This window comes from Tiliqua scincoides, chromosome 5 (assembly GCF_035046505.1).
Source record: "Tiliqua scincoides isolate rTilSci1 chromosome 5, rTilSci1.hap2, whole genome shotgun sequence".
NCBI classification, from domain to species: Eukaryota; Metazoa; Chordata; class Lepidosauria; order Squamata; family Scincidae; genus Tiliqua; species Tiliqua scincoides.
In genome coordinates, this window is record NC_089825.1 from 15,920,985 (window position 1) to 15,940,762 (window position 19,778).

General features: G+C 42.6%; 1 protein-coding gene across 3 annotated transcripts in view; it reads left to right on the forward strand.

Moving 5' to 3' along the window:
* NRP1 (neuropilin 1) overlaps positions 1-19,778 on the forward strand; it is a 177,237-nt gene that overhangs the window by 135,910 nt on the left and 21,549 nt on the right. For 2 of the 3 annotated variants that reach the window (XM_066626915.1, XM_066626916.1), the window contains exons 10-12: positions 8,657-8,801; positions 10,994-11,098; positions 17,917-17,976. In XM_066626915.1, the coding sequence (XP_066483012.1) occupies positions 8,657-8,801; positions 10,994-11,098; positions 17,917-17,976 (310 nt within the window). The remainder of the gene's footprint in view (positions 1-8,656; positions 8,802-10,993; positions 11,099-17,916; positions 17,977-19,778) is intronic. The other variant, XM_066626917.1, reaches the window with a different exon arrangement.

The window sequence follows — 19,778 nt, forward strand, 5'->3', positions numbered from 1 at the left end:
GTTTCTTTTCTCAGTAGTTGTCCCTACTTCCCAAATGACAAATTACTGTTCAGTTTAAAAAGCAGCTTTACCCTTCAAGAGTGCTTCCCCAAAACCCACAAAATAACCCCTGCTTCCTCTTCTTCTTCCTCCTGCTCCTTTTGTTTAAATGTAGGAATGCTCTTACATGTGTACTCAAACATGTATACAAAAAGATTGTTGATTATTGGTCATTGTATCTTTTGTAGGAACCAGAAAATCAAAAGAATTCAAATCGCTAGACACAATCAAGGATTGCTTTACAATAATAGGAGGATAAATCAAAGTCACTGCAGTATATCAGAACGAGAGGCAAAATAATCCTAGTTAGAATTAGCTGTATGTTTGTGTGTGGTTTAATCCAAAACACTATTGTAAAATAAGCTTTTCAGCTTTGTAGTGATTTCAGTTTTACTTTAGGCTTATAATAACTTCGCTCTGATTTCAGTTGCAGTGATATTGGTAGCAAGGGGACAGTGTGGTTCTTCACAATTACTTAGATTAGCTTTGTTCCACAGAGAGCAGAAAGCATTGTGGGTGGTTTTGTAGCTGGGAAGCTAGGCTTGGTGATTTGAGGGAGAGAAGGAAGGAGTAGGAGAAGGGATATGGAGGGGAAGAAGGGAGGTAGGATGGATGAAAAAGCTGCTACCTTCCTGGCTCCCCGTGAAAGCCTTCTTTGTGGGGTGCTATAACCTAGCAGGATAGAGCACTCCAACTGGAGGGTGCAAAGTAATATTCCCAAATTGTGACTCTCTAGCCAGGTTAGTTATTTCATAGCTCGGAGGCAGCACAGAGCAACTTCATCAAGTGATGCCTTGAAGCAGGGACAAGGTGGGTGGCAGCTCTTGAAGGGTCCAGGAGAGAGACATGGGGAAAGGCAGTGGTATTTATCAGGCACAGAAGCTTGAAACAGTGAATTTTGGTAGGTCGGAGCAGGTAAAAGATTGGAGGGCAAAAAGAAGATTTTTGGACATAGGAGAGACATAATTCTTGAGCCATCAGGACCTTGTTTATATATTGTCCATCCCCATCCTCATCCCCCCCCAAGTTTGATTGTTTACAGTCATTTCCTCTGGGTTGGGCCAAGTCAATTTCCTTGACATAATTGGATTAGATTTAGGTTCCATCCATGAACTGTTTTGAGTCAGGACAAGATAATTGAGTCAAGAACTGGAGAAATGGCTGAGACCTGCACCCTGTCAATAGGGGCTTGATTGCCGCATCCTTTTCTTCTAGCAGCGAAATAAAGGGAATTGAATTGGTGTAAGTTTAATGAGAGTTGTTGGAGGTTTGAGCCTGTTGTTCTTTTGTTGGCCTAAGTGGTCTTGTTGTCCTCTGTTGGCAGGATCTTTCCAGGGTTATTCTATGCCCTGTACATTTGAATAATGCAATTATGTTGATCAGGCACTGTGGGTGATCTGTAAGTTACAGCCACCTTGGGGAAATTGGCATACTGGCTAGCATAGTGGCTCCTATTCAGGGTTTACTCATAATAACATGGGTGGGATATTGAGAGCAGTGAAGGGAAGGCACTTTAAAAGTGGCTCATGTGCATCATTTTGGCCTGGTGTTGACCAAACACTCCACCACTACTGGTGCCAAATCATAACACTATGTAGAAAGCTGTCTCAGGGCCCAATCCTATCCAATTTTTCAGTGCTGGTGTTGCTGTGCTTATGGGGTATGCACTGCTTCCTGTGTTGGGGATGCAGTCACAGAGGCCTCCTTAAGGCATGGGAACATTTGTTCCCTTACCCCGGGGCTGCATTGCGGTTGCACTGGTGCTAAAAAGTTGGATGGGATTGGGCTACCAGTCAGCCCCAAGATCTGGGATGAACAACACTGACATAGTGCTTCAATTCCTGCACCTGAAGGTGGACAGAAGGTTCCCTTGGAATCCTTAAGATGAGAACACATTGTTTTTTCTCCTAATTGTACTTCCATTGTACATCCCACTGAAGTTCAATTCTAGCAAAAAGAATTTTACTTTCTAGTAAAAAAAAAAAAAGTAATAGTCACTATAATCTTAATTAGATGGTCTGAAAAGTAATCCAATTTGTACCACATCCTTCATGCTGATTTCCTCTGTGACTTTCGTTCCTCTAGAGCAGTGATTTTCAACATTTTTCATCCGATAGCACAAGGAGGGCACAATCCTATCCAGTTTTCTAGTGCCGGTGCAGCTGTGCTAATGGGGATTATACTGCATCTTGTGGTGGTGGGGCAGTCACAGAGGCCTCCTCAATGTATGGAAACATTTGTTCCCTTACCTCAAAGCTTCATTGAGGCTGCACCGGTGCTGGAAAGTTGGATAGGATTGGGCCCTGAGAAGGCACTAAAATTGTCCAGTCATACCATTAGTTTTTTTTACAATTAACAAGGCGCACAGGATTGTTGGTAAGGACTGTTGCTCACATCCCCCGATGGCCCTAATAAATGAGCCTTCCCCAGACTTCTTGGCACATCTGTGGACCATCTGTGGCACACCAATGTGCCATAGTACACTGGTTGAAAATCATTGCTCTAGAAGAATTGGGTCCTGTGCCCATCTGCCATAATTTCCTCGATATCCAGCCCTTCATTTTCTTTTTTCTTTTTTTATTCCACAACATTTTCATCTATCTCAACATGCAGGCCCACTGAGATCCGTTGAAGTACGTCACTTGTCTTTAAATTCAATCGGTTTAATGAAGTAGTTCACTTTGGGCCTAAAACAACAAACCTGCTTCCCAGTCATTGTAGGAATTCATTTCAGTAAGGCCTTTTTGCAGTTAACAATGCTCCATGGACATGCCTACACCATGGACTTTGTTTCTTTTTCTGTGCCCCTTCCTGACCCTTTCCATTCATTTGTCATTTAACTTCCTCCTTCCTCCAGTACTTTGCTGCCATTGGTACAAATGTCTCCTCCATCCTACTTCGGATCATCCAAAGCCATCTTGTGAGATCTCATTAATTCTTTTGGTGTTAAAAGACTCAAAGTAGCTATATTTTTTGTCTTTGGTTGGAATTCTTTTTCTCCTTCATTCAGGTGCTATGTTTTCTATATACAAGCAGTGGATTAAATAATATTACCTTTCCCTCCCTCAATCCTTTCTGAAATGATTGGTGCATATGAATGAACACTTGTTAATTAGAGATAGGTCTAGACTCTAGACTACACAGATGACACGAGACAATGATTCAGTATAATTAGGATTCAAGAGACCATTAAACGTCTATTGAATTCTATGCCTGTGTGTCAGTACATCGTTCGAAAACCTTTTATAGAAAAGTTTCCATTATTATATATTACTATTAAATGATAATTAGCTTGGATGCCATAGTTACAATTGCCTATGACTGCACTGTAAATAGCATTTCTTTTCATGGCTTCTCTTGTAGAAGGGAGCCTTTATTATCATTGAAACAAAATTTAGCGCCTGGAGGAAGCATGTCTCCAAACCTTTTTGCAGATAATCGGGTCTGAATAGGGCTTTCTGATATTAAATGAAGGCCCTTTACCCACCCCAAAATCAATAAAGATAGGTTTCATGATTTCATAATTCAGAGCGCTATGAGACCAGGATGTTCTTTATCCTCCTTACTGTTCACCATTTCTGTGGAGCCTTTAGAGGAAGCCATATGAAATAGCTCTGCCAGGGTGTATACTGTATCCTGAAGTGTCGGGGCAATTACAAAGGTCTCAGCAAGATAAGGGAACATTTGTTCCCTTACCTCGAGGTGCATTGTGGCTGCATTGGTCCTAGAAAGTTGGATAGAATTGGGACTTTAGAGATCTCCATTTCAAAATACCTTCTAACACTGTAAACCTACAGTCTAACACTGCAATCTTACACACATAACTGCAAGTAAGCCCCACTGAATACTATGGGTCTTGCTTCTGAGTAAACCGCCACAGGATACTGTTTACTATAACTACACTGTCAGTTTATCATGGTAACAATGAATTCAGGCAGTTAAAATACTCATACTTCCTAAACTTCTCATTTCAAATGCTCCCTGGATTTCTATTTTTCAATTGTAAATGTGGCAAAATATCTTAAATAATTTTATGGGGGGAGGGGGAGCAAGAGTTCCTTAAATTGTAACATGAAGATTACAAGAAACTAACTTCCCAGGCTTAAAATTATATAATGAAGCATTTCAACATAGATGTGAATTTGAAGGGCTCACAGTTTTAAAAAAGATGCAGAACAGATACCAGCATCAGCTTGCAAAGATGCCATGCTGGGGTGAAAATTGACAGTTACTCTCTCCCTACTAAATGTAAGAGGACTCTACTTTAAATGGTGCCTCTTTGTCCACTTAGCAGGTCTTGGCATGTCAAGTCTGAATCCGTTAGAATTATTTCTGACACTTTTACAGGCATTTACCATATAACTGTAGTATGGTACTGTAGTTTCCACATTAGATCAATGCATAAAGTTAATTTATTCGTATGCCCTTGACAAGGGGAGCCGCGACTTAAGAATAACTGTAGTACTTAAATAGATCCCCTTTTTTTTACCCCTGCTTGTTCCAATCGTCCTTATAATAACCCTGTGAGACCGGTCACTAAATATTTCTACGTTCCAGATAGGGAATCAAGAATAAGAGATAGTGACATTCACTACCCAGTGATCAGATGGTTGAAGTGGGGTCCAAATCCAGCTCTCTCAGATCAAGACATCTGTTGCATCACATAAACTTTCATTTGCATGCTAGTACATAAACCAAAGCTGGTCCTAGATTATAACTAAGATTTTTTAAAAAATGCACTGCGTTCTTCTTTTGAAAGCAAAGGGAATTTCAAAAGCAGTTTGCAATGTGGCATTGAGGAGAGGGGAGTGGTGTCCTGCTGTTACAAGAAAAAGCCAGTGGATCTGTGCAAATCCTTAGGCATGCCTAATATAGCTCTTTAGATGTATTCCCATATCCTTATAATTGACCTTTTTAAATGGAGGAATCAAGTGAAATGCATGCATGTGTGAGCTAGACCCTAGAATCTAGCCTCAGTATGATAGCTGAACAGGAACAGGTACAGTGAGGAGCTACAGTTGCCAGAACACTAAGTCCAGCATCCTGTACAATAACCAGGACCACTTTCCAAAAATAGCTGAAAATCAGTGTCTTCCTATACAGAATCTTTGAAGGAGCAACAACTGGTGACACAAACTAACACTGAAAGAACAATAATTAGCCTTTTCCTGTAGCTTCCTATTACACTGTTTAAAAAAGAAAAGCAAAATTTGGTGGAATTTCTTTCTTTCTTTCGGCCTCTGTCTTGTCAGCTTCTGGGTCATTTAGAAGGAATGTGCTGCTGTGGCAGATGCTCTATACCAGCCATTTTCAACCACTGTGCCGTGGCACACTGGTGTGCCGCAAATGGTCCCCAGGTGTGCTGCGGGAATTTGGTAGAAGGTCATTTATCAATAGGACCATTGGGGGATGTGAGCCCCCATCGACAGCACAGTGTGCCTTGTCAATTGTCAAAAAGCTGATGGTATGCCTTGACCATTTTAGTGCCTTGCCAGTGCACCGCGAGGTGAAAAAGTTTGAAAAACACTGCTCTATACTCTGGCCTGTTCCCTTCTCAGAGTGTTCAGTACCAAGCAGCTGCAAATGTTCTTATCAAAACATGGAGGGGAAGAATGAAAACTAAAGGTTTGAAATTCTCTTAAATCAGGAAGTTAAACCATTGCAATTTTCCGTTCAGGTTCATCAGTGTTTTTTAACTCTCCAGTTCAGACTTTGAAAAGTGGTTCATTCTAGGAACCATTCATAAAGAGTAATATCAAGCTCTTATGCTTGATACTGAATTGATATCGAATACATTTAAGTCAAAAAAAATATCAAAAATAGTACTGATTTTTTAAAGATACAAACAAAATACATACAACAGGATAAAGGATTTTTAAAAATTGAAATACAGTTCAAAGCTGCGTGCTGGATTACTTTGCCACTTTTTCTGAACAAGTTACCAGTTTAGGCATTCCATTCCACTTCAAGGAAACCAAATATAGTGTGGCCTTCATTATCCTTGGAACGCCTGTGGATAAGGAAATCCGCAGATATAGAATCAGCAGATTTCAGAGCCCCCAAGCCCTCTGAACCTGAGCAGAGCAGTGCTCCAGTTGAATCTGGAGACCCCTCTGAAGCCTTCAGTGGGCTGAAAAGCACGAAATCCAGTTTTCGGCTGAAAACCAGAAGTCATGCTTTTCAGCTGTCTTAAGACCTCACAAGGGCCTCTGGACCCAACTGGAGTACAGCTGCAGTCAGGTTCAGAGGGCTACAGGTGGCTCACCTCATTGGTTCGGAATCTTTGGATATTCCAGTCTTCTGGTACTGTACCTGCTGATACCGAGGGCTACCTCTGTATGTTATGTTTGGGTTGACTTCCAATTCATTAGGGAAAATAAATCACTCTGAGTCTATTTTTGAGTTTGGATTTGGGTTCAATTCCCTGCTAAGTATGACACCATAATCTTCAGACTGGATCCCAAAAGAAAGAAATATGCTGCAATGCAGCCCACTCATATTAAACAAAGTTTAAAACCATGCACATACTGGTCTTTGTGTTTGTTGCATGTATTTTACTTCTTAGGAATCTTGAGTATGAGTAATCTTTGTGGGCCAGGGACCACAGTGAATGATCCATTCCCTCTCCCCCATACTTGCACTCCTTTCACTGCTCACTCACAGCCCAATGCTGAGCTGCCCGCAGCGCCCAGGCTCAGCGGCTCCGTGGAGGGCTGCTGCCAGATCCTGCGCCTCCCATGCTACTGCAGGAGGCATCTCAGGAGAAGAGGACATTTGCCCTCTTCCCCCAAGTAAGGGAAGCAGCCCCCCAAAAGTTGGCGCTAAAGTAAAGCTGCTTGTGTAGGGCGCGCAGCCCTCCACAAGCACCCTGGATCCTGCGGAGCTCAGCTCCATGAATCCGCCTCTCCCTCTCCCCCCAACACACCTCCCGCCTGCCCCCTGGCATGCCTCCCCCATGCCCCCGGCCATGCCCCCGCCTCCTGTTCTGCAGCCCAGCGATCCAGGATACCGCCGAGTTGCGGAACCCAGGCAACCACTGCGCGCTAGCCCAGCTTCAGCCGGCGCTGGGCTAGCTCCGGCGGGAGCCTGGCGGTGAGCTCTGCAAATGTGCCTTACGGCATGTTTGTGACTGTGGTCCATGGCACAGACCACAGGATTGGGCTGTCACTCTGAAACAGCAGGAGAACAGGCAGCAACAGTAAGGAGAATACGTATCAAGCCAGGACTCCCGGACAGAATTGGCAGTGGATTCCTTGCATGGCAAGCAATGGACTTTGGCCCATGCCCCACAATGCCAACCTCAGTCACAACAGAAGTGAATGTCTAAGGCAGAGGTGGCCAACCATTCAATTTTAGAGCTCCTGGATCTTTAACAATTGTGTAGAAGAGGGAATTTCAGCAGGTGCTGCTTGTCATCTTACAGATGACAAACTACACCTGCTGAAATTCCTTCCTCTTTACTATTGTAAAAGGTTCAAGAGCCCTCAAGTTGGAAGTGTGTCTGCTCCTGGTCTAAGGGCACAATCCTAGCCTATCCTAATGATACAACCTATCCTAACCAATTCTAACAGTACAACCAAGCCACAGTGGCCTGCACTGTATCCTACACAGGTTGAGAGCAGACTGGAGGTATTTTCCCCCTACCCCGTGTAACACCCCAGCCTGCCCTGTTTAGCTGGTGTGATTCTGAACAGCCTGATGTAATGGCAGGCTGGGAGGGGGTTTAGGATGATGTGTGTGCTGCTGCTGCTGCCTGTCCCACCCAGATTGGGTCTCCCAGACCCAGTCCATTCCCTGTTCTGCCCTTTTCTACCCAGAACCCCCCCCCCCAACCCCTGGAACATCCTCCTGCCACCCTCTCCCATGCCCTGTGCCACATGGTGTAAACCAGCTTGCTTCGGTTGGCACAGGGATGGGATCTGGCTCTGGCAAGCCAGTGCACATCCTTGTGCCAGCAAGGCCAACTCTCCAGTCAGCGCAAGCATGCCTTGCAGCACATTTGCAACACTTGAGAGCTGGCGCAGAGGGCCTGCACTGGATGAATTCAAGGTTTAGATTGGGCTGCCCATAATGATACCTTTCCACAGTGTCTAATATATCTTAGCAGCAATTAGCCTTCCTTAGTAGTAGTCTTACAGAACTCTACCATACAGCTTCTGCTCCCAATATTTAATTTGAACCTTTGCAATAGGACTATAATTTATGAGCATCTGGACAAGTGGAGTGATTCAGAGTTGAAGCTTCTCACTTGAAGAGTTGTCTTATTATAACTACATGAACATTGACAGAATCTAGTCTGCAGCTAAGCCTGGCACCTGCAGTAACCCATGTACATTCCATATCACAGCCTCATTTAAAACATGTCTCATTAAAGCACTCGGCTTCTGTACTGACCCTGATGGATTGATTTATGGGAAATGAAATATGCAGCTTCTCAGCGACACTTTAACTGTCTGTTCCTTCCTCATTTATGAATGCAGAGTCAGCCAGTTTATAAAATGGTTGGGACTTGGGTTACCTGTCAACCAGCTCAAATGCTCGGGGCGTGAAATATCTCAGCTGTCTAAAAATGAACTCACTATTGTGATGATTAAACATCTTTTTTTTTTCTCTGCAGATCTTTGAAGGTAACACTAACTATGATACCCCTGAGCTTCGGACTTTTGAGCCTACGACAACCAGGTTCATCCGTGTTTACCCTGAAAGAGCCACCCATGGTGGGTTGGGACTGAGGATGGAACTACTGGGATGTGAAATTGAAGGTAATTGGACTACCTAAAATTAATTAATCACATTATTTTCCTATGCACAGTTCAGCTTATGCCACTGGTGAGTGAGAAATGCTTGGTCTCTTCCTTCTCTGTTAGTCATTAAACTCAGAACATTGTACTTCTCAATTCTAGGGGAAAATTAAATTCTTACTCTGTCCTAGTACCCTTGGAGTTTTTGGTTGATAAGATACATAATTGAAGATGATTCTGACAACATAGAGGAGAAAAATATTTATTCATAGCATCCTTTTTTGTTTTGGTTTTAAAGGGTTTGCATTATGATTGAATGTTGGAGAATATGGGAAAAGATCATTTCAATTTATTAAGGATAATTTTAATAGGATTTTTTTCCCTATTAACGATGGCTTTAGATCTGTGGTCTGTGGTATAGCCCATGTATTTCCAAAACTTGTGCAGAATTTTTCTCTGTAACAGGGCTTTTGATTTTATTTTGCATCAGTATCAACCAATCTATTCAGACTGATTTTAGACATCTGGAATAGGTTGCATGGCAAACTACTATTGAAACCAACGATAGTTTCAAAAGTATTTTCTGTAATGGCACAAGAATCTGCTGTTCAAGAGATTTTTTGGTTGATAAGATACATAATTGAAGATGATTCTGACAACATAGAGGAGAAAAATATTTATTCATAGCATCCTTTTTTGTTTTGGTTTTAAAGGGTTTGCATTATGATTGAATGTTGGAGAATATGAGAAAAGATCATTTCAATTTATTAAGGATAATTTTAATAGGATTTTTTTTCCTATTAACGATGGCTTTAGATCTGTGATATAGCCCATGTATTTCCAAAACTTGTGCAGAATTTTTTGCTGTAACAGGGCTTTTGATTTTATTTTGCAACAGTATCAACCAATCTATACAGACTGATTTTAGACATCTGGAATAGGTTGCATGGCAAACTCCTATTGAAACCAACAATAGTTTCAAAAGTATTTTCTGTAATGGCACAAGAATCTGCTGTTCAAGAGAAAAATGTCCAAAAAAAATCTCCCTTTTTATGACTCTAACCACCTCTTTGCATCCTGACCTATACATGCAATCATAAAAGAACAAGCAACTTATGTATGCTTTACTCCAGCTAGTGCTTCCTCATTCATTTCAGTGCACAGTTCCACTTACAGCCCAATCCTGAGCTGCCCAGAGCTGTGGGACCCGGTGGCTCCACAAAGGGCTCCCACTGGATCCAGAGCCTCCCGCGGTAGCTCGTTCTTCCCCTTCCCCCCTTCATCGTCCCCTTCCCCCGAGTAAGGGAAGCAGCCCGCAATGGGGCTACTCACTTTAGCAGCGACTGTTTGGTCGCCGCTAAAGTGAAGGCGCTCGTGTAGGGCGAGGAGACCTGTCCGAGTGCCCTGGATCCTGGGGAGCTTGGCTCTGCGGACCTGCCTCTCCCCTACCCCTGGAATGCCTCCCCCCTCCCCGGAATGCCTCCCCCATGCCCCCGACCATGCCCCATCACCCATTCTGCAGCCCAGCAGTCACAGAGACCACCGAGCTGCGGAACGCGGGCGCCCGCTGAGCGCTGGCTCAGCGCCGGCCGGAGCCAAGCCATCTCCGGCAGGAGCCCGGCAGTAAGCCCCGCAAACTTGCCTTACGACACGTTTGTGACTGTGGTCCACGCCGCGGAGGTGCAGCGCAGACCACAGGATTGGGCTCTCACTCAGTAAAAATGTATACATAAAGATGCTTCTCCAAAGATGCTTTCTCTGTAGCAAATGGGAAAGCCTTTTTCTGTCAAGAGTTTTGTGGGTACAGTGGAACATACCTTGGAAATTTGTATCAGGAACAGAGTTGCTATCTCACTGTTGCAGTAATGATCTGTGATCTCAAAATCATACTCCTGACCTGACCATATGATCCCTTTGGCCTTTGCATATTGAGTAGGGATAAGCCAGTAATCTTTATTTTCCCATGGTTTTAAAACATAAATGGGTAGAAGGATGCTATTACAAGTTCCTATTCTTTCCCTACAGCATGGATGCCACAGACCACATTAATGGGAGGACAAAAGTCTGGAAATAAAAGATGATAAAAAGAAAGAAAACTTTCCTCTATAACAAATGAGTTGTTGGCAAATGACAGAGTCTTGCTTGCATTTGGCAATCCTGGTTTGCCTCAGAGTATGTTTTACCTGAATCACACTGGAATTTTTTTGTTACAGCACCTACATCAGTCCCTACTACTCCAGACAGCAATCTTGTGGATGAATGTGATGATGACCAGGCTAACTGCCACAGCGGAACAGGTGATGACTTCCAGTTGACAGGTGCAGAAACCATCCTCATTCCATTGCAACATCATTTCCGTTCAGTCCAGTCCCCAGTTGCAAGGTTTTCTTTGCCTTTGTCAAGCATGTTGAAATTATTCCATATGCATGCCATTTTTGTTGAGCAAATTAGCACTGCAACAATTTCAGTATACTCATTTTAATGCATGTTGAAAATTAGGGCTGTCAACCCATTACAGAATTTGTAGTTGATCAGACATGTACTTTTTACCTTAAGTTGGCAGCCTGCAGTCTTGGAAAACTATGGTATCGCGCTCTGAATGGTGGTTCTGGCACAGCGTCTAGTGTGGCTGAAAAGGCCGATTCGGGAGTGACAATCTCTTCCACACTGGGAGCAAGTGCAGTCTGTCCCTGGTGTGTCTCCCTGGCTATGGGCCTTCCTTCTTTGCCTCTTTGCCTCAGTCTGTTGGCCAAGTGTCTCTTCAAACTGGGAGAGGCCATGCTGCACAGCCTGCTTCCAAGCGGGCCGCTCAGAGGCCAGGGTTTCCCACCTGTTGAGGTCCACTCCTAAGGCCTTCACATCCCTCTTGCAGATGTCCTTGTACCTAGATTAATCAATCACATTTAAATCTGTTTTCTTATCACCAAAGACTCAATGCTTGTATCTTTATGAGATATTGAAGGAAGTGTGAGATAACACTTTATTCAACAAAAGTTACCTCTATTTATTGTCATCAAAGGTATGAAGGTGCCTTGCCTTATCTTGACCCTTTGACCCATATAGCCCAGTGGTGTCTACTCTGGCTGACAGCAGCTTTCCAGGGTCTCTGGGAAAGGTCTTCCCAACCTGCTAACTGAAAATACAAGGGACTGAATATGAGAAATATAAGCATTTTGCCTGCAAAGCCTTTCTCCTTAACTTTGGTTGGCAACCTTCAGTCTCGAAAGGCTATGGTATAAGCCTACAGCACCTGGTATTCCCAGGTGGTCTCCCATCCAAGTACTAACCAAGTACTAACCTGACCCTTCTTAGCCCTTAACTTTAATGTTTTCTTTTTCTGCCCCCTACTTACACCAGAATAAATAAACCAAATAATATCTGAAAAACAAATAAGTGTGCCTTTAACTTCTGGCTCATTCTCTCCGGTCATCAGAGAGGTCCCTTTTATGGGTGCCGCCACCTATGGAGGTGGGTAGGGTGACTGCAAGGAATAGGGCCCTCTCCATAGTGGCACCAGTTCTATGGAATTCCCTCCCTCTTAATCCACAAACTACTCCCTCCTTAGAAGCTTTCCAGTGGGGCTTAGAGACATTTTACTCTCGCCTTCTGAGGTTTTGGTTTTTTAATATGGATATTTAAAAAATTTTAAGTATTAGTTTTGCGGGCTTGTGTTCCTTTTAGTGTTTGCTGGTTCTTTTGCTCTTGGCTTTTACTTAGATTTTTAGATTATATACTTTTTTGGAACTGTCAATATTTATATTTTAATATTGTATTTTATGTTTTTATTGACTTATTATTATTATTAACAGTATTTACTGTTTTTCAACGAAAAGTTCACAAAGTGAGTTATAGATAAAATCAAATAACTTATGGCTCTCTGTCCCTAAAGGGCTCACAATATTTTTTTTAAAAAATGCAAAAGAACGCTAGCAGACAGACACTAGAAAAGACGCTGCTGGGGTGAGGAGGACAAGTTATTCTTCCCCTGCTAAATAAAAGAGGAGTGCCCACTTGAAAAAGTGCCTCTTACCCAGTTGGCAGGGGTTTTTATAAGCCGCTTTGAATGCCTACTTGGGATAAAGCAGGTTACAAATTTTGTAAAGAAATACATACATACATACATACATACATACATACATACATACATACATACATACATACAGGTTGAGCCTCAATATTTGCGTGGGTTCCATTCCAGGCACTCACATGGCTGGCAAATCAATTTAAAAAACAAAGTTCCTTTGCTCTGGTGATTTAAAAACAGCCTTACTGACCTTTGTGATGTAAGATAAGAGTCCTTAAGAAGACAATTCATCAATCAGTGGTCCTCCAAGGGTTTAGAAAGATGCTTCACACAGCCCCTCCCTTCACCAATGCAAAGTGATCACCTTTCTTTCAGGTGCTCAGAGGGAAGGGAGGGGTCCGCTGGAGAGAGAAGGATTGATGGATTGTCAGCCAGCTGCCCCCCCTCTCTGTCTCATTAAAGAGGCTATTGTTAAAGGACTGTTCAGTTTTTTAAACTGATTTTAAAGGGATGCATTTTTCCCCTTCTCCAGGGATCAGCACATTCCTTCTCATTTGCAGTGGCCCATTTGTGTTGAGTCAAATCCGTGTATAAATAGGCTGGACCTGTATATACATAAATCTCAACCAGTTAAAATTGGCCTCCACTGACAAACCAACTAGCTTCACAGTGCCATCCTATACCCATTTCTCAGAAGTAAATCCCAATGTGTTCAGTGTGGTTTACTCCTAGGAAAATGTGTGTGGCAGTAGTTCTCACACATTTAGCACTGGGATCCACTTTTTAGAATGAGAATCTGTCAGGACCCACCGGAAGTGACAAAATCAAGCAGGAACATTTTTAACAATCCTTGGCTGCAATCCTACCCACACTTATCTAGGAGTCCCATTTACTATCATTGTTAAAAGAATATCTGTAGTAGCTTGTTAAAAGTACAGGTCTGTAACACTTCCCCAAATGCAGTAACATACCATGGTAGCATCAAGTCTAATATATTAAAAATAGAATATTGAAATGAATGGGGACCCACCTGAAATTGGCTCACAACCCACCTAGTGGTTCCCAACCCACAGTTTGAGAAACACTGATGTATGGGATTGCACTGAAGCATCCAACCTTAGAGAAAATCTGTTTTCACTACTTGTGAAAATCTGTTTTCACTACTTAAATCTCACTACTTGAGATTTAAGGCATGATTTATGTATTAGCAAACATCCAGCAACTTTTTTAAATCAACTTTTAGCACAGATGTAGGCTAATGTTATTTAAATGTCCTGAAGAGGGGCTAGTAGCTACCCTGATATGTTGGTGAGCACTTTGAGCTGGTGAGCAAGGAGCATCTTGACTTAGATCCAACTTCTTTGCAGCCTAGGGTAGATTTCTCTACCTTGCGCTTACCATTTAGCAATTCGGTCACTGGAACTGGAGAAAAAAGGTTCTTCTATTTCATTACTGCATTCAGTTTTGCCTAAACTGAAACTGCAGCCTTTCCTTCCCATCTTTTTTAGAGATAGGACCAGGTCTGTGTAGCACTGCTGAGCACTTGAACAAAACAAGAAGCTGCAGCAAACAGCAGTCTCTTGTGGGCTCACTTTTTCGAAGCCCAAAATATTTCTGTTTCTGTTATATGCCATCATTAGGTAGGGTTATGTTACTGTTTGGAACTCTCTTATCCCATAAGACTATATGCCTGTTCTGCTAGATAGAGCCTCTCTATTAGCCAGAGCTGGATACCTACAAATAAGTGGCTTCATTTTTATCCTGCTACAAGTTATTGCATGATCGCTCCCTTATGTGCTTGAGGGCTAAACATTTATTGTTTCCTATAGAGCTGTACAGCTTACATAGCTACATTTTGAACACACTAAAATCTGGCAATGCATACTCTGAGGACTTTAGATAACCTTAGCCAGGTAGCAAAGAGTTGTTAAGGGACTTGGAGTGGGTTTTATTTTCCCCTTTAGTAAGCAATTAAATAGAAAAAGCCTCTCCTAAAACTAATAGGAAAAAACCTTAAAAAGCAAATGCAGTGGTTATTTAAGTATTCAGCGCTTTCTGAATCTCTAGTTTTTTTAATGACAATAAATGCTGAAAACAATGCATATCCATGCTGAAAAAAGAAAGAGCCCAATATTACTGAGCCTGCTTTTTAAATTACACTTTCACAGGCTGCCTTTATGGAATTAAGTCAAAAGTAACAAAACACTGTTCAACTGCGGAAGTGGTTAAGATCAGCCAGCTCTCAACATTGGGAAACTCATGCGATTCTTTTTAATGTATGAAAACCCACACATTGTTTTCTGCTAATTGTGGCATCTTCTTTAAAACCGATTTAGTAGGTCATTCTTATTGCAAGTTTTAAGAGGGAAGGCTATCCATCCATCCATTGATAATGTTCCTAGATCACAAACCTAAATCTCTTCCTCTTCACCTTTAATCCAGATTGCCCCACCCACTGAGGATGATGACAAAGAAAATCCAAGAGTGAAGTAATAAATTAGTAACAATCTGGTTTCCAAACTTCTCACTAGTTTTGCCTTACCTTGATCTTCCTTCTGTTTTCAATCTACTAGGAGCCAGGGAAATATGGGGTTGGTTCCATCCTATGCACTTCTCTCTTTTCCATGCTGCCTTCTAACTAACCCTATTCCCTAGCTGGTATTACTCTCTCACTCAGAAGTGAGCTCTCCCCACCAAACATCTCTGCCTTTTAGTGATATAAATTCAGTTCCTATCCTTTTTGAGGAGAGAGTCATAACTGTTTCCAAACTCTAAGACAAAAAGACATATAAATATAATCCACTAGCCTTTAGTGATATTCCCTAGTGGTCTTAGCAGCCACTGACTTCTGGTAGCTCAGCTGAACCAAGATGTAAAATTTTCTTTTACAAGTTTGTGGTTAATTGTCACATTGCTCGCATATGTTAACTGCGGGCAAGGTAAATAGCTGGCACAAATCTAAGTGGCCCTATTGAGCAGATTGGTGTACTACATGGGGTAACCAGTGTTCCCTAACCCGAGGAGACCTCTCACCTGCTCAACTCCAACACTGGATACGGCATGGGCTCCACAGCCCTACTGTGTCAGCATTGGATAGGATTGGGTTGTTAGTAGTAGTAGCAGTAGTAGTAATGCAAAGATAGAAAGCAGAAAACACAAGGAAGATTAAGGTTCACCATATTAGACTCTGAAATGACTCATTTAGCAGGTATACTATATATTTGATTAATAAAAGTCGGTAGATTTGTATTATAAAGTACAGGCGTGACCATTTAAAAACATTTAGTAGAAGACTGTTAAATATTTTTCGTACAGTTTGCAATCTGGGAAGGAAATGAAGCAAAAATATTTTGCTGGCTACTTTATTTCTTTAATTTGATGAGTTTGGATATTGAGCTCTCAAATGTACAGTTCTGTTAATTGTACACTGCCTCAGAAGCCTAATTATCCAAGTGCATCAAAGCAAACTTGCTTAACTATATAATTGCAAATGCGCTTAAAGCTAATTGTTCCATTTACCAACCCAATGAAGATTTTTTGTTCACAGAGACAATTCGTGATTCATGTATGTTCTGTGCCATCTACATCTTGCATGTCTCACTCACACCTTCATCACATACTCTATTACATCACTCTCTGCTAGGCCTGAAAGTGATATAGCTTCATTAAACCTCATCACAATCATACTCACTGTAGCAGTTCAAACACTTCCCTGCAGGGATGGAAGGAAAGCATGGCTGATGTTAATCAGCAGCTTATTGCTTACCACACTCAGTCCACTTGGGGAAAAAGATCCTTTTCTATAGGTTTAGAATGACAAAAAGGAATGTATTACAAGATAAAATATGTCTTCAAAAACTATAGCAGGATGATCAAATAGATGAAAATGTACAAAATGAATTATCTCTCCTGAGTTTCCAAAGGTCTGAGCACTTACCTTTGGAAGAAAACCAACTAGAGAATGGTCAGTGTTGTTTCAGAGCCCAATCCTGGGCTCTACGTGCCAGCTTACCGGCGGCACGCACTGTCACAAATGTGCCATAAGGCACGTTTGCGAGGCTTACTGCCAGACGAGCACCCGTGCTAGCCTGGCACTGGCTGGCGCTGAGCTAGCACCGGGCAGATGCCCGTCCTCTGCCTCTTGGCGGTCACAGGGACCGCCGAACCGCGGAGAGGAAAGCACGGGCGGAGGGGAAGCGTTCTGGGGAGGGTGGAGGCAGGAGGCGGGAACATGGCAGGTAGGAGGCATGCCAGGGGGAGGGAGCAGGGAGGGAGGGAGGCGGGTCCGATAGAGCTCTCCTCCACCAGATCCAGAACATTCATGTGGGGCTTGGCACACAACACAAATGCTGTTACTTCACCGCCAACCTTTTGGTTGACTGTGAATCGAGTAGCCCCATTGCAGGGCTACTTTCCTTACCCGGGAGAAGGGGACAAAAGGGTGCCGCCCATGGTTGCTGTTGGTGCGCAGGATGCGGCAGCAACCTTTTTCAGTGCCGCCGCAGCCGCGTGCCACAGGAGCTCAGGATTGGGCTTTCAGTCTAGTCTAACTTTACAAGAGACAGGAAAGATAATTATAGTTCTTGGTCTAAATCAGCAGTGGGTGGTATGGGGGCAATAGATGAGGCAGGACCACCCCACTAAGGTCCGTCTAAAATTGCCGGTACTGTCGCCGTCGCCACCAGGCTTTGGTCGTGCAAATACTCACAACCCATGCACTCCAGCTGCTGTTCAAAGCATGTGGGGTGTGAGTGTCTGTGTGATCATAGCCGCAGAAGCAGTGGCAGCACTTTTCAAAGAACTCCAGTGGGATTGTCCTGCCTCACCTGCTGCACCCACACCACACGTCGCTGGTCTCACTGTAAATTAGTTAGCCCCTATCAAATGTGGAAGATTTCTTTTCAAATGGTTAGACCTGAGACAACACTGGTGAAATTTTTCGATTATCATCCCTCTTGAAAAAGGGACTTTGATCTTGATGGTACATATTGGGGAGAAATTCATTCATCAACACTCACATATCTACGTACTCAAGCAAGGAACTAGTACTAAGGATTTATGAGTCCCTCTTTCCTGTTCCATGTGACATAACATATGCACTTCTCCTTTTAGGCAGTACCACAGCCGTGATAACAGAAAAGCCGACAGCAAGCGACACCACAGTGCAACCAGGTATGGGTTTTTGCGGGGGTTTCCCCCCCCCCCAAGTTTCTAGTTAAAAAGATATCATACATTTCAGAATCATAACTTGTGCCAAAGACAAATATAATGAATTGCAGCACTTTCTGGCTTTCCATTTGTTCAAAGTCTCTGAAGTAGCATCTGGTCTTCAAGCTCAGTACAGTAAATATTTTATTCCTTACATCCACATGTATATGCAGCTCAGAGAGCTAGTTTCCCCATCTGCATTGGTGAATGCCAAATGGTGACAATACCACCAAAAAATTTGCAAGCTGAATTGCACATGCACTTTTTGCAAAATAAATAATTTTACCTCTATATGTGTTTGCAAGCTAATGGAGGAAAAGCCATAAAGAGCCATGGAGACTGTTGTCCTATTTATATCCTTCACCCTTGTGCAAAACCCAGCCAATCAAGTAGTTCTTGACTAATTTCTCCACCACAGCTCTGGCACTTTTACAGCATTCTTCTTTTCTAGCAAGAATTCTTGAAAAGAGTTTATGTAAACTGCTACCATAAACTTGAGCACAGAGGAAAGAATCTCCTAGTGGCAGCTGGTCCTCTTTCTTCGATCAATATAATAGCTAATAGCTTTTGGAAAAGCTCTTAATTTGCAGCTTCATAGGGCTTCATGGCATGAGATCTGGACATTAAAAAAATTCTGTATGGTTTGCCAAAGAACGAAACCCCCCCCAAAGTTCTCCAAGGATGATCAGCACTTTAAAATGTTTTGTATTAATAGTTGTAGAGAGGTGAAAAGGTCAGTCCTCAGCTACTCCCATTTCCTTTATTAAACCACAATCAGGCACAGCCTCCAGAGTAATTTATTAACAGGGTGTATATGTGTATAACAGTGTTTCCGCTGCAACATGGCACCAGAAGCTTTGCTACAAGCAAAAAACAAATGCACTAATAATGATAATGCTTCCTTAAGGACAGTGGTGTTGTAGGCCTGATTAGCCAAAAGAAAAAGTAGTTAATTTCAAAGCTGTGGCTCTTAACCTCTGAGTTCTCAAGTCATAAAGGTGAATCCTTTCCCGTGCCTCAAAGTATTTTCTTCCTCCAAGTTTGTTCAGTCAGCACATACTATTGTGAGAAACATCCTGTCCTCTAATTTCTTGAGACAAACACATCTGTATGTTTTCACTAACAAAAGTTAATAAGGCTTGCTCAGACATGCTCTCGGTTGCATGACTTCATGATAATCTTGATGTCCCACTTCTGATATTATATAATTTTCAACAGTGTGGCCATTCTGAAGTTTATATAGCAAGGTCCTCAGTTACTAGTGAAGTTTCATTTTTTTGTTTTTGTTTAAATGACTATTATACCTGAATAATTCAGGAAAATAAGGAATACAGCTAGTCAGTCATGACTGAATGAATGCAGACTCCTCACGAATATGCAAATCCTTCATACAATTCCCAGCTGTCATTATGGTAGACATTTCGCTAGCAAATAAATAAAAATGTGAAGGTACACTGGCGTACCTGGGGAGAGAAGTGCTCTAGGATGCCTCCTGGCAGGGGGACACCACAGTGACCCCCCCAGCTGCCCATTTTCTTTTCCTTCAGGCCTGTTTACAGGGCCTTAGAACATTTTTAGGCCTTCTGAGGGCCGATTTCCAGAGAAAACCAGGAGTGACATTTTTTAGTCCTTCTGAGGCAGCGCATGTCACAAACCAAAAATGACTTTTTTAGGCCTCCGGGCCGCATGGGAGGGCAGCATTTTGCAGTCCTTGCCCCAGGCAGCACAGGAACCAGGATCACAATTGTGAGGATGGGACCTTGGCA